The sequence below is a fragment of the Oncorhynchus keta genome, unplaced genomic scaffold (assembly GCF_023373465.1).
Source record: "Oncorhynchus keta strain PuntledgeMale-10-30-2019 unplaced genomic scaffold, Oket_V2 Un_contig_2736_pilon_pilon, whole genome shotgun sequence".
NCBI lineage: Eukaryota > Metazoa > Chordata > Actinopteri > Salmoniformes > Salmonidae > Oncorhynchus > Oncorhynchus keta.
The window spans coordinates 217,501-230,000 of NW_026285487.1; the positions used below are offsets into that span (position 1 = coordinate 217,501).

The 12,500-nt window shown below is 50.4% G+C and overlaps 1 protein-coding gene across 3 annotated transcripts in view; it reads right to left on the bottom strand.

The window, feature by feature from the left end:
• LOC118379354 (neural cell adhesion molecule L1.1-like) overlaps positions 1 to 12,500 on the bottom strand; it is a 118,045-nt gene that overhangs the window by 63,319 nt on the left and 42,226 nt on the right. For all 3 annotated transcript variants that reach the window (XM_052506706.1, XM_052506707.1, XM_052506705.1), the window contains exons 4-5: positions 7,171 to 7,343; positions 3,032 to 3,154 (exon numbers count right to left, since the gene is read on the bottom strand). In XM_052506706.1, coding sequence (XP_052362666.1) covers positions 3,032 to 3,154; positions 7,171 to 7,343 — 296 coding nt within the window. The remainder of the gene's footprint in view (positions 1 to 3,031; positions 3,155 to 7,170; positions 7,344 to 12,500) is intronic.

A 12,500-nucleotide genomic window follows, 5' to 3' on the forward strand; every position in this document is an offset into this window, starting at 1 on the left:
CCCTGTATATAGCCTCCATATTGACTCTGTACCGGTACCCCCTGTATATAGCCTCCATATTGACTCTGTACCGGTACCCCCTGTATATAGCCTCCACATTGACTCTGTACCGGTACCCCCTGTATATAGCCTCCACATTGACTCTGTACCGGTACCCCCTGTATATAGCCTCCACATTGACTCTGTACCCGTACCCCCTGTAATGGTAAAATCATTTGTCAGATAATCTTGATTGAGTATATCCATACACAAACTAAACTTCCACCTAATGAAAAACACATCATCTGCTCTGCCTTAACACACTGTATATAATCAGTTAGAGCCACTGCATTTGGATGGATGGATGTTTCTGATCTTCCATTTTGAGAAATCATAGGAAACTTCTCTGAATCATGCGCCACACCTGACTAATGCAGAACTTAGTTATTGATCGTTTATTGGCAGGTTGCCTAGTGGTTAGAGCGTTGGGGTTGTGAGATCGAATCCCAGAGCTGACAAGGTAAAAATCTGTCGTTCTGCCCCCTGAACAAGGCAGTAATAACCCACTGTTCCCCTGAACCAGGCAGTAATAACCCACTGTTCCCCTGAACAGGGCAGTTAACCAACTGTTCCCCTGAACAAGGCAGTAATAACCCACTGTTCCCCTGAACAAGGCAGTTAACCCACTGTTCCCCTGAACAAGGCAGTAATAACCCACTGTTCCCCTGAACAAGGCAGTTAACCCACTGTTCCCCTGAACAAGGCAGTAATAACCCACTGTTCCCCTGAACAGGGCAGTTAACCAGCTGTTCCCCTGAACAAGGCAGTAATAACCCACTGTTCCCCTGAACAAGGCAGTTAACCCACTGTTCCCCTGAACCAGGCAGTTAACCCACTGTTCCCCTGAACAAGGCAGTTAACCCACTGTTCCCCTGAACCAGGCAGTTAACCCACTGTTCCCCTGAACAAGGCAGTTAACCCACCGTTCCCCTGAACCCTGCAGTAATAACCCACCGTTCCCCTGAACAAGGCAGTTAACCCACTGTTGTGGTCCTTCTGTGGCTCAGTTGGTAGAGCATGGCGCTTGTAACGCCAGGGTAGTGGGTTCGATTCCCGGGACCACCCATACGTAGAATGTATGCACACATGACTGTAAGTCGCTTTGGATAAAAGCGTCAGCTAAATGGCATATATTATGTTCCCCTGAACAAGGCAGTAATAACCCACTGTTCCCCTGAACAAGGCAGTAATAACCCACTGTTCCCCTGAACAAGGCAGTAATAACCTACCGTTCCCCTGAACAAGGCACTTCCCCTGAACAAGGCAGTTAACCCACTGTTCCCCTGAACAAGGCAGTTAACCCACTGTTCCCCTGAACAAGGCAGTTAACCCACCATTCCCCTGAACAAGGCACTAATAACCCACTGTTCCCCTGAACAAGGCAGTAATAACTCACTGTTCCCCTGAACCAGGCAGTAGTAACCCACTGTTCCCCTGAACAAGGCAGTAATAACCTACCGTTCCCCTGAACAAGGCACTAATAACCCACTGTTCCCCTGAACAAGGCAGTTAACCCACTGTTCCCCTGAACCAGGCAGTAATAACCCACTGTTCCCCTGAACAAGGCAGTTAACCCACTGTTCCCCTGAACAAGGCAGTTAACCCACTGTTCCCCTGAACAAGGCAGTTAACCCACTGTTCCCCTGAACAAGGCAGTTAATCCACCGTTCCCCTGAACAAGGCACTAATAACCCACTGTTCCCCTGAACAAGGCAGTAATAACCCACTGTTCCCCTGAACCAGGCAGTAATAACCCACTGTTCCCCTGAACAAGGCAGTTAACCCACTGTTCCCCTGAACAAGGCAGTTAACCCACCATTCCCCTGAACCAGGCAGTAATAACCCACTGTTCCCCTGAACAAGGCAGTTAACCCACTGTTCCCTGAACAAGGCAGTTAACCCACTGTTCCCCTGAACAAGGCAGTTAACCCACCATTCCCCTGAACAAGGCAGTAATAACCCACCGTTCCCCTGAACCAGGCAGTAATAACCCACTGTTCCCCTGAACAAGGCAGTAATAACCCACCGTTCCCCTGAACAAGGCAGTTAACCCACTGTTCCCCTGAACAAGACAGTTAACCCACTGTTCCCCTGAACAAGGCAGTAATAACCCACCGTTCCCCTGAACAAGACAGTTAACCCACTGTTCCCCTGAACAAGGCAGTTAACCCACTGTTCCCCTGAACAAGGCAGTTAACCCACTGTTCCCCTGAACAAGGCAGTAATAACCCACTGTTCCCCTGAACAAGGCAGTAATAACCCACTGTTCCCCTGAACCAGGCAGTAATAACCCACTGTTCCCTGAACAAGGCAGTTAACCCACTGTTCCCCTGAACAAGGCAGTTAACCCACCGTTCCCCTGAACAAGGCAGTAATAACCCACTGTTCCCCTGAACCAGGCAGTAATAACCCACCGTTCCCCTGAACAAGGCAGTTAACCCACTGTTCCCCTGAACAAGACAGTTAACCCACTGTTCCCCTGAACAAGGCAGTAATAACCCACTGTTCCCCTGAACAAGGCAGTAATAACCCACTGTTCCCCTGAACAAGGCAGTTAACCCACCCTTCCCCTGAACAAGGCAGTAATAACCCACTGTTCCCCTGAACAAGGCAGTAATAACCCACTGTTCCCCTGAACAAGGCAGTTAACCCACCGTTCCCCTGAACAAGGCAGTAATAACCCACTGTTCCCCTGAACAAGGCAGTAATAACCCAGTGTTCCCCTGAACAAGGCAGTTAACCCACTGTTCCCCTGAACAAGGCAGTAATAACCCACTGTTCCCCGGTAGGCCGTCATTGAAAATAAGAATTTGTTCTTAACTGACGTGCCTAGTAAAATAAAAACATTTTTAAAAATAAATGCCATTTTAACTTCTACAGGGCCTATAAAGTGCAACGTTTTTATTCTAACTATTGGTGTTAGACTGCAATGCACAAATAGTTCACCAGACTGAGAAACAAACACCCGCACGCACAAACAGCCAGGGCTTACTCTTGTCCATCCAGTGTATGTGAGGGATGGTGGAGCTCCTGGGAGGGTTGCAGTGGAGAACAACACTAGCTCCTTCCTCTGCCGTTTTATGTGATCTCTTCTGCTTAGGGAGGGTCGGTGTCGCTGTAACACACATACCATCATCATCATCATCATCATCGTATTACATGTTACATTGAATCACATTGGCCAGCACCGCTAAAATACACACATTAATATCGGCTGGAAAGTGACAAAATAAAAATGAACGTTAGAATATTAACATGTTGCACTTTATTATATTTGACCCTGATTCGTGGGGTCTATATTTGACCCTGACTGGTGGGGTCTATATTTGACCCTGATTGGTGGGGTCTATATTTGACCCTGATTGGTGGGGTCTATATTTGACCCTGATTGGTGGGGTCAATAGTTGACCCTGACTGGTGGGGTCTATATTTGACCCTGATTGGTGGGGTCTATATTTGACCCTGATTGGTGGGGTCTATATTTGACCCTGATTGGTGGGGTCTATATTTGACCCTGATTGGTGGGGTCAATATTTGACCCTGATTGGTGGGGTCAATATTTGACCCTGATTGGTGGGGTCTATATTTGACCCTGATTGGTGGGGTCTATATTTGACCCTGATTGGTGGGGTCTATATTTGACCCTGATTGGTGGGGTCAATATTTGACCATGACTGGTGGGGTCTATATTTGACCCTGATTGGTGGGGTCTATATTTGACCCTGATTGGTGGGGTCTATATTTGACCCTGATTGGTGGGGTCTATATTTGACCCTGATTGGTGGGGTCTATATTTGTCCCTGATTGGTGGGGTCTATATTTGACCCTGATTGGTGGGGTCTATATTTGACCCTGATTGGTGGGGTCTATATTTGTCCCTGATTGGTGGGGTCTATATTTGACCCTGATTGGTGGGGTCTATATTTGACCCTGATTGGTGGGGTCTATATTTGACCCTGATTGGTGGGGTCTATATTTGACCCTGATTGGTGGGGTCTATATTTGTCCCTGATTGGTGGGGTCTATATTTGACCCTGATTGGTGGGGTCTATATTTGACCCTGATTGGTGGGGTCTATATTTGACCCTGATTGGTGGGGTCTATGGGTTGGTGTCTGGGACACAGATTAAGGTTCGTCGTCGCCGGCCTGCTAGCTGCCACTGACTCTTTCCTCCCCCTCCTTATGTGTTTATTGAGTACACCTGTTTTGAGTTGGGTATAATTAGTGAGGCTTTATTAGTCAGCCGGCCCGCCTGGTTCTTTGTGCGGGATTGATTATTGTAACCCCGGTGTTTGCATTAGATGTACATGTTTCTGTATTTAGTGCTCGACTGTTTTCGTTTCCCTGTGTCTGGGGCATTCGGTTTGAGCACCCGTAAGGGGGGGGGACCGTAGTTCACCGTGTCTGGGGCATTTGGTTTGAGCACCCGTAAGGGGGGCGTAGTTCGCCGTGTCTGGGGCATTTGGTTTGAGCACCCGTAAGGGGGGACCGTAGTTCACCGTGTCTGGGGCATTTGGTTTGAGCCCCCGTAGTGGGAGGGGACCGTAGTTCACCGTGTCTGGGGCATTTGGTTTGAGCCCCCGTAGTGGGGGGACCGTAGTTCACCGTGTCTGGGGCATTTGGTTTGAGCCCCCGTAGGGGGGGACCGTGGTTCACCGTGTCTGGGGCATTTGGTTTGAGCCCCGTAGTGGGGGACCGTAGTTCACCGTGTCTGGGGCATTTGGTTTGAGCCCCGTAGGGGGACCGTAGTTCACCGTGTCTGGGACATTTGGGACCGTAGTTCACCGTGTCTGGGGCATTTGGTTTGAGCCCCGTAGGGGGTGGCCGTGGTTCACCGGGTCTGGGGCATTTGGTTTGAGCCCCCGTAGTGGGGTGGCCGTGGTTCACCGGGTCTGGGGCATTTGGTTTGAGCCCCCGTAGTGGGGTGGCCGTGGTTCACCGTGTCTGGGGCATTTGGTTTGAGCCCCCGTAGTGGGGGGACCGTAGTTCACCGTGTCTGGGACATTTGGTTTGAGCACCCGTAGGGGGGGGACCGTAGTTCACCGTGTCTGGGACATTTGGTTTGAGCCCCCGTAGTGGGGGGACCGTAGTTCACCGTGTCTGGGGCATTTGGTTTGAGCCCCCGTAGGGGGGTGGCCGTGGTTCACCGGGTCTGGGGCATTTGGTTTGAGCCCCCGTAGTGGGGTGGCCGTAGTTCACCGTGTCTGGGGCATTTGGTTTGAGCCCCCGTAGGGGGGGACCGTAGTTCACCGTGTCTGGGGCATTTGGTTTGAGCCCCCGTAGTGGGGGGACCGTAGTTCACCGTGTCTGGGGCATTTGGTTTGAGCCCCCGTAGGGGGGTGGCCGTGGTTCACCGGGTCTGGGGCATTTGGTTTGAGCCCCCGTAGTGGGGTGGCCGTGGTTCACCGGGTCTGGGGCATTTGGTTTGAGCCCCCGTAGTGGGGGGACCGTAGTTCACCGTGTCTGGGACATTTGGTTTGAGCACCCGTAGGGGGGGGACCGTAGTTCACCGTGTCTGGGACATTTGGTTTGAGCCCCCGTAGTGGGGGGACCGTAGTTCACCGTGTCTGGGGCATTTGGTTTGAGCCCCCGTAGTGGGGGGACCGTAGTTCACCGTGTCTGGGACATTTGGTTTGAGCACCCGTAGGGGGGGGACCGTAGTTCACCGTGTCTGGGACATTTGGTTTGAGCCCCCGTAGTGGGGGGACCGTAGTTCACCGTGTCTGGGACATTTGGTTTGAGCACCCGTAGGGGGGGGGACCGTAGTTCACCGTGTCTGGGACATTTGGTTTGAGCCCCCGTAGTGGGGGGACCGTAGTTCACCGTGTCTGGGGCATTTGGTTTGAGCCCCCGTAGTGGGGTGGCCGTAGTTCACCGTGTCTGGGGCATTTGGTTTGAGCCCCCGTAGTGGGGTGGCCGTAGTTCACCGTGTCTGGGGCATTTGGTTTGAGCCCCCGTAGTGGGGGGGGGTCGTAGTTCACCGTGTCTGGGGCATTTGGTTTGAGCCCCCGTAGTGGGGGGACCGTGGTTCACCGTGTCTGGGGCATTTGGTTTGAGCCCCCGTAGTGGGGGGACCGTAGTTCACCGTGTCTGGGGCATTTGGTTTGAGCCCCCGTAGGGGGGGACCGTAGTTCACCGTGTCTGGGGCATTTGGTTTGAGCCCCCGTAGTGGGGGGGACCGTGGTTCACCATGTGTCCATTAAAGGAGCACTTTATTGAACTCTCTGCTTTCCTGCGCCTGATTTCACCCTCAGGACACCCAGTACCTTACACTCTCCATTTACATCTATCTAGTCTAAGACGTTGGTGGTTATTGTTTCAGATAGTCATTGATTTGTAGGACCCCTTTATGTATATAAAAAAAAGATTTAAACATGATTTGATTTTGCCTTTACTTCTATAGAGAAATGCATTGATTAACACATTCATAAATGGCAAAAAAAAAAGACAGTCAAAAAATTCCTCATAAGGAATAAGATTGTGTAGTGTCTGTCCTGTATCTAGGAGATATAAGAAAGCTCAGGAAATATTGAACTGATTTTCTCAACATGTACAACCCCTTGTTTTGGGTAGGCACAAAACTACTTTCATACTTCATATATATCTTTTTGGCCAGTACCGGTTACCTTCAGAGGAGTCCGGTGACACTGGGGATCGTAAATTAGTTTGTAGACCAAACCATTCGGACGTTACAAACAGAAGTTGGCACATCGACGGTACAGACTTCAGTCGAGTCTCCTGACACACCGTTGTTCGGACGCTACAGGTGACTGATTGTAGGGACATCTCATGGTCTGACCCTTCACCTCTCTGACCCTTCACCTCTGACCACAGATGAGGAAGTGCGACACTGGCATATGCAGAGGATTGAGACACATCCTCAATGTATTCTCCATAAAGTTAGTCCTACATTAAATAGCCATTCTACAGATTCAGGATAGTCCTGGACTAAAAACAATATCCATTCAACGTGTGTGTGTGTGACAGAGCACAGACTCTCATTGCCATAGTGATGGCTGAGTGGCATCATGGCTAGGCTGTCTCTAGTTGATGGTTGTCAGGGGAATGACAGAACTACTGTCTAAGTACAGTCACACAAGAGAGGATGTGTTTGTGCGTGTGAGCCTCACATTCAGTGATGAGTTTGACGGTGTGTGTCATGGCTGTTCCCAGGGTGTTGTCGGCGTAGCAACGGTAGTGTCCTTGGTAATCGCTGAGCGGCTTGTCGCCATGGGCTGTGAAATTTCCAGAACCACTATGTCCAATCCAGTTCAACTTCTTACCATCCTTTACCCAGCGGAAACTAGAGGGGAGGAAGAAAGAGAGAGACAGAGAGGAGAGGGAGAGAGGAGAGAGAGAAGAGAGAAGAGAGAAGAGAGAGAGAGAAGAGAGAGAGAGAGAGAGAGAGAGAGAGAGAGAGAGAGAGAGAGAGAGAGAGAGAGAGAGAGAGGAGAGAGAGAGAGAGAGAGAGAGAGAGAGAGAGAGAGAGAGAGAGAGAGAGAGAGAGAGAGAGAGAGAGAGAGAGAGAGAGAGAGAGAGAGAGATGGGAGTGACAGAGGGGGAGGTTAGAGATAAAGACATGAAGAGAGGAAACAGAGCAATCAGAGAAGATAGAGAGAGAGAGAGAGAGAGAGAGAGAGAGAGAGAGAGAGAGAGAGAGAGAGAGAGAGAGAGAGAGAGAGAGAGATGGGAGTGACAGAGGGGGAGGTTAGAGATAAAGACATGAAGAGAGGAAACAGAGCAATCAGAGACCACCAGTCCAGTTAATGATATAATTTCCTGTCTCCTATTATTATGATACCTCCTTTATCACCATGGCAATGGAACACTGGATCTCAGGGGGAAAGAATGTACACGCCAGCTGTTTCTCACACACACACAGAGTACAGTAGGGTATACCTGGGTGTGGGGGTGGCCTTTCAGAGCAGCATGATATTGTTAATGGTAGGGTATACCTGGGTGTGGGGGTGGCCTTTCAGAGCAGCATGATATCGTTAATGGTATGGCATATCTGGGTGTGGGGGTGGCCTTTCAGAGCAGCATGATATTGTTAATGGTAGGGTATACCTGGGTGTGGGGGTGGCCTTGCAGAGCAGCATGATATCGTTAATGGTAGGGTATACCTGGGTGTGGGGGTGGCCTTTCAGAGCAGCATGATATTGTTAATGGTAGGGTATACCTGGGTGTGGGGGTGGCCTTTCAGAGCAGCATGATATTGTTAATGGTAGGGTATACCTGGGTGTGGGGGTGGCCTTTCAGAGCAGCATGATATTGTTAATGGTAGGGTATACCTGGGTGTGGAGGTGGCCTCGCAGAGCAGCATGATATTGTTAATGGTAGGGTATACCTGGGTGTGGGGGTGGCCTTTCAGAGCAGCATGATATTGTTAATGGTAGGGTATACCTGGGTGTGGGGGTGGCCTTTCAGAGCAGCATGATATTGTTAATGGTAGGGTATACCTGGGTGTGGGGGTGGCCTTTCAGAGCAGCATGATATCGTTAATGGTAGGGTATACCTGGGTGTGGGGTGGCCTTTCAGAGCAGCATGATATTGTTAATGGTAGGGTATACCTGGGTGTGGGGGGTGGCCTTGCAGAGCAGCATGATATCGTTAATGGTAGGGTATACCTGGGTGTGGGGTGGCCTTTCAGAGCAGCATGATATTGTTAATGGTAGGGTATACCTGGGTGTGGGGGTGGCCTTTCAGAGCAGCATGATATTGTTAATGGTAGGGTATACCTGGGTGTGGGGGTGGCCTTTCAGAGCAGCATGATATTGTTAATGGTAGGGTATACCTGGGTGTGGGGGGTGGCCTTGCAGAGCAGCATGATATTGTTAATGGTAGGGTATACCTGGGTGTGGGGTGGCCTTTCAGAGCAGCATGATATTGTTAATGGTAGGGTATACCTGGGTGTGGGGTGGCCTTTCAGAGCAGCATGATATTGTTAATGGTAGGGTATACCTGGGTGTGGGGGTGGCCTTGCAGAGCAGCATGATATTGTTAATGGTAGGGTATACCTGGGTGTGGGGGTGGCCTTTCAGAGCAGCATGATATCGTTAATGGTAGGGTATACCTGGGTGTGGGGGTGGCCTCGCAGAGCAGCATGATATTGTTAATGGTAGGGTATACCTGGGTGTGGGGGTGGCCTTTCAGAGCAGCATGATATCGTTAATGGTAGGGTATACCTGGGTGTGGGGTGGCCTTTCAGAGCAGCATGATATTGTTAATGGTAGGGTATACCTGGGTGTGGGGTGGCCTTTCAGAGCAGCATGATATTGTTAATGGTAGGGTATACCTGGGTGTGGGGTGGCCTTTCGCAGAGCAGCATGATATTGTTAATGGTAGGGTATACCTGGGTGTGGGGGTGGCCTTTCAGAGCATGATATTGTTAATGGTAGGGTATACCTGGGTGTGGGGGTGGCCTTTCAGAGCAGCATGATATTGTTAATGGTAGGGTATACCTGGGTGTGGGGGTGGCCTTTCAGAGCAGCATGATATTGTTAATGGTAGGGTATACCTGGGTGTGGGGGTGGCCTTTCAGAGCAGCATGATATTGTTAATGGTAGGGTATACCTGGGTGTGGGGGTGGCCTTTCAGCAGCAGCATGATGGGGTGGCCTTGTTAATGGTAGGGTATACCTGGGTGTGGGGGTGGCCTTTCAGAGCAGCATGATATTGTTAATGGTAGGGTATACCTGGGTGTGGGGTGGCCTTTCAGAGCAGCATGATATCGTTAATGGTAGGGTATACCTGGGTGTGGGGGTGGCCTTTCAGAGCAGCATGATATTGTTAATGGTAGGGTATACCTGGGTGTGGGGGTGGCCTTTCAGAGCAGCATGATATTGTTAATGGTAGGGTATACCTGGGTGTGGGGGTGGCCTTTCAGAGCAGCATGATATTGTTAATGGTAGGGTATACCTGGGTGTGGGGGTGGCCTTTCAGAGCAGCATGATATCGTTAATGGTAGGGTATACCTGGGTGTGGGGGTGGCCTTTCAGAGCAGCATGATATTGTTAATGGTAGGGTATACCTGGGTGTGGGGGTGGCCTTTCAGAGCAGCATGATATCGTTAATGGTAGGGTATACCTGGGTGTGGGGGTGGCCTTTCAGAGCAGCATGATATTGTTAATGGTAGGGTATACCTGGGTGTGGGGGTGGCCTTTCAGAGCAGCATGATATTGTTAATGGTAGGGTATACCTGGGTGTGGGGGTGGCCTTTCAGAGCAGCATGATATTGTTAATGGTAGGGTATACCTGGGTGTGGGGGTGGCCTTTCAGAGCAGCATGATATTGTTAATGGTAGGGTATACCTGGGTGTGGGGGTGGCCTTGCAGAGCAGCATGATATTGTTAATGGTAGGGTATACCTGGGTGTGGGGGTGGCCTTTCAGAGCAGCATGATATTGTTAATGGTAGGGTATACCTGGGTGTGGGGGTGGCCTTTCAGAGCAGCATGATATTGTTAATGGTAGGGTATACCTGGGTGTGGGGTGGCCTTTCAGAGCAGCATGATATTGTTAATGGTAGGGTATACCTGGGTGTGGGGGTGGCCTTTCAGAGCAGCATGATATTGTTAATGGTAGGGTATACCTGGGTGTGGGGGGTGGCCTTTCAGAGCAGCATGATATTGTTAATGGTAGGGTATACCTGGGTGTGGGGGGCCTTGCAGAGCAGCATGATATTGTTAATGGTAGGGTATACCTGGGTGTGGGGTGGCCTTTCAGAGCAGCATGATATTGTTAATGGTAGGGTATACCTGGGTGTGGGATGCCAGTGGCCTTTCAGAGCAGCATGATATTGTTAATGGTACCTGGGTGGTGGCCTTTCAGAGCAGCATGACCTGTTAATGGTAGGGTATACCTGGGTGTGGGGTGGCCTTTCAGAGCAGCATGATATTGTTAATGGTAGGGTATACCTGGGTGTGGGGGTGGCCTTTCAGAGCAGCATGATATTGTTAATGGTAGGGTATACCTGGGTGTGGGGGTGGCCTTTCAGAGCAGCATGATATTGTTAATGGTAGGGTATACCTGGGTGTGGGGGTGGCCTTGCAGAGCAGCATGATATTGTTAATGGTAGGGTATACCTGGGTGTGGGGGTGGCCTTTCAGAGCAGCATGATATTGTTAATGGTAGGGTATACCTGGGTGTGGGGGTGGCCTTGCAGAGCAGCATGATATTGTTAATGGTAGGGTATACCTGGGTGTGGGGGTGGCCTTTCAGAGCAGCATGATATTGTTAATGGTAGGGTATACCTGGGTGTGGGGGTGGCCTTTCAGAGCAGCATGATATTGTTAATGGTAGGGTATACCTGGGTGTGGGGGTGGCCTTTCAGAGCAGCATGATATTGTTAATGGTAGGGTATACCTGGGTGTGGGGGTGGCCTTTCAGGGGATATTGTGGCCTTGCAGAGCAGCATGATATTGTTAATGGTAGGGTATACCTGGGTGTGGGGGTGGCCTTTCAGAGCAGCATGATATTGTTAATGGTAGGGTATACCTGGGTGTGGGGGATGCCAGTGGCCTTGCAGAGCAGCATGATATTGTTAATGGTAGGGTATACCTGGGTGTGGGGGTGGCCTTTCAGAGCAGCATGATATTGTTAATGGTAGGGTATACCTGGGTGTGGGGGGTGGCCTTTCAGAGCAGCATGATATTGTTAATGGTAGGGTATACCTGGGTGTGGGGGTGGCCTTTCAGAGCAGCATGATATTGTTAATGGTAGGGTATACCTGGGTGTGGGGGTGGCCTTTCAGAGCAGCATGATATTGTTAATGGTAGGGTATACCTGGGTGTGGGGTGGCCTTTCAGAGCAGCATGATATTGTTAATGGTAGGGTATACCTGGGTGTGGGGGTGGCCTTGCAGAGCAGCATGATATTGTTAATGGTAGGGTATACCTGGGTGTGGGGGTGGCCTTTCAGAGCAGCATGATATTGTTAATGGTAGGGTATACCTGGGTGTGGGGGTGGCCTTTGCAGAGCAGCATGATATTGTTAATGGTAGGGTATACCTGGGTGTGGGGTGGCCTTTCAGAGCAGCATGATATTGTTAATGGTAGGGTATACCTGGGTGTGGGGGTGGCCTTTCAGAGCAGCATGATATTGTTAATGGTAGGGTATACCTGGGTGTGGGGGTGGCCTTTCAGAGCAGCATGATATTGTTAATGGTAGGGTATACCTGGGTGTGGGGGTGGCCTTGCAGAGCAGCATGATATTGTTAATGGTAGGGTATACCTGGGTGTGGGGGTGGCCTTTCAGAGCAGCATGATATTGTTAATGGTAGGGTATACCTGGGTGTGGGGATGCCAGTGGCTTCGCAGAGCAGCATGATATTGTTAATGGTAGGGTATACCTGGGTGTGGGGGTGGCCTTTCAGAGCAGCATGATATTGTTAATGGTAGGGTATACCTGGGTGTGGGGGTGGCCTTTCAGAGCAGCATGATATTGTTAATGGTAGGGTATACCT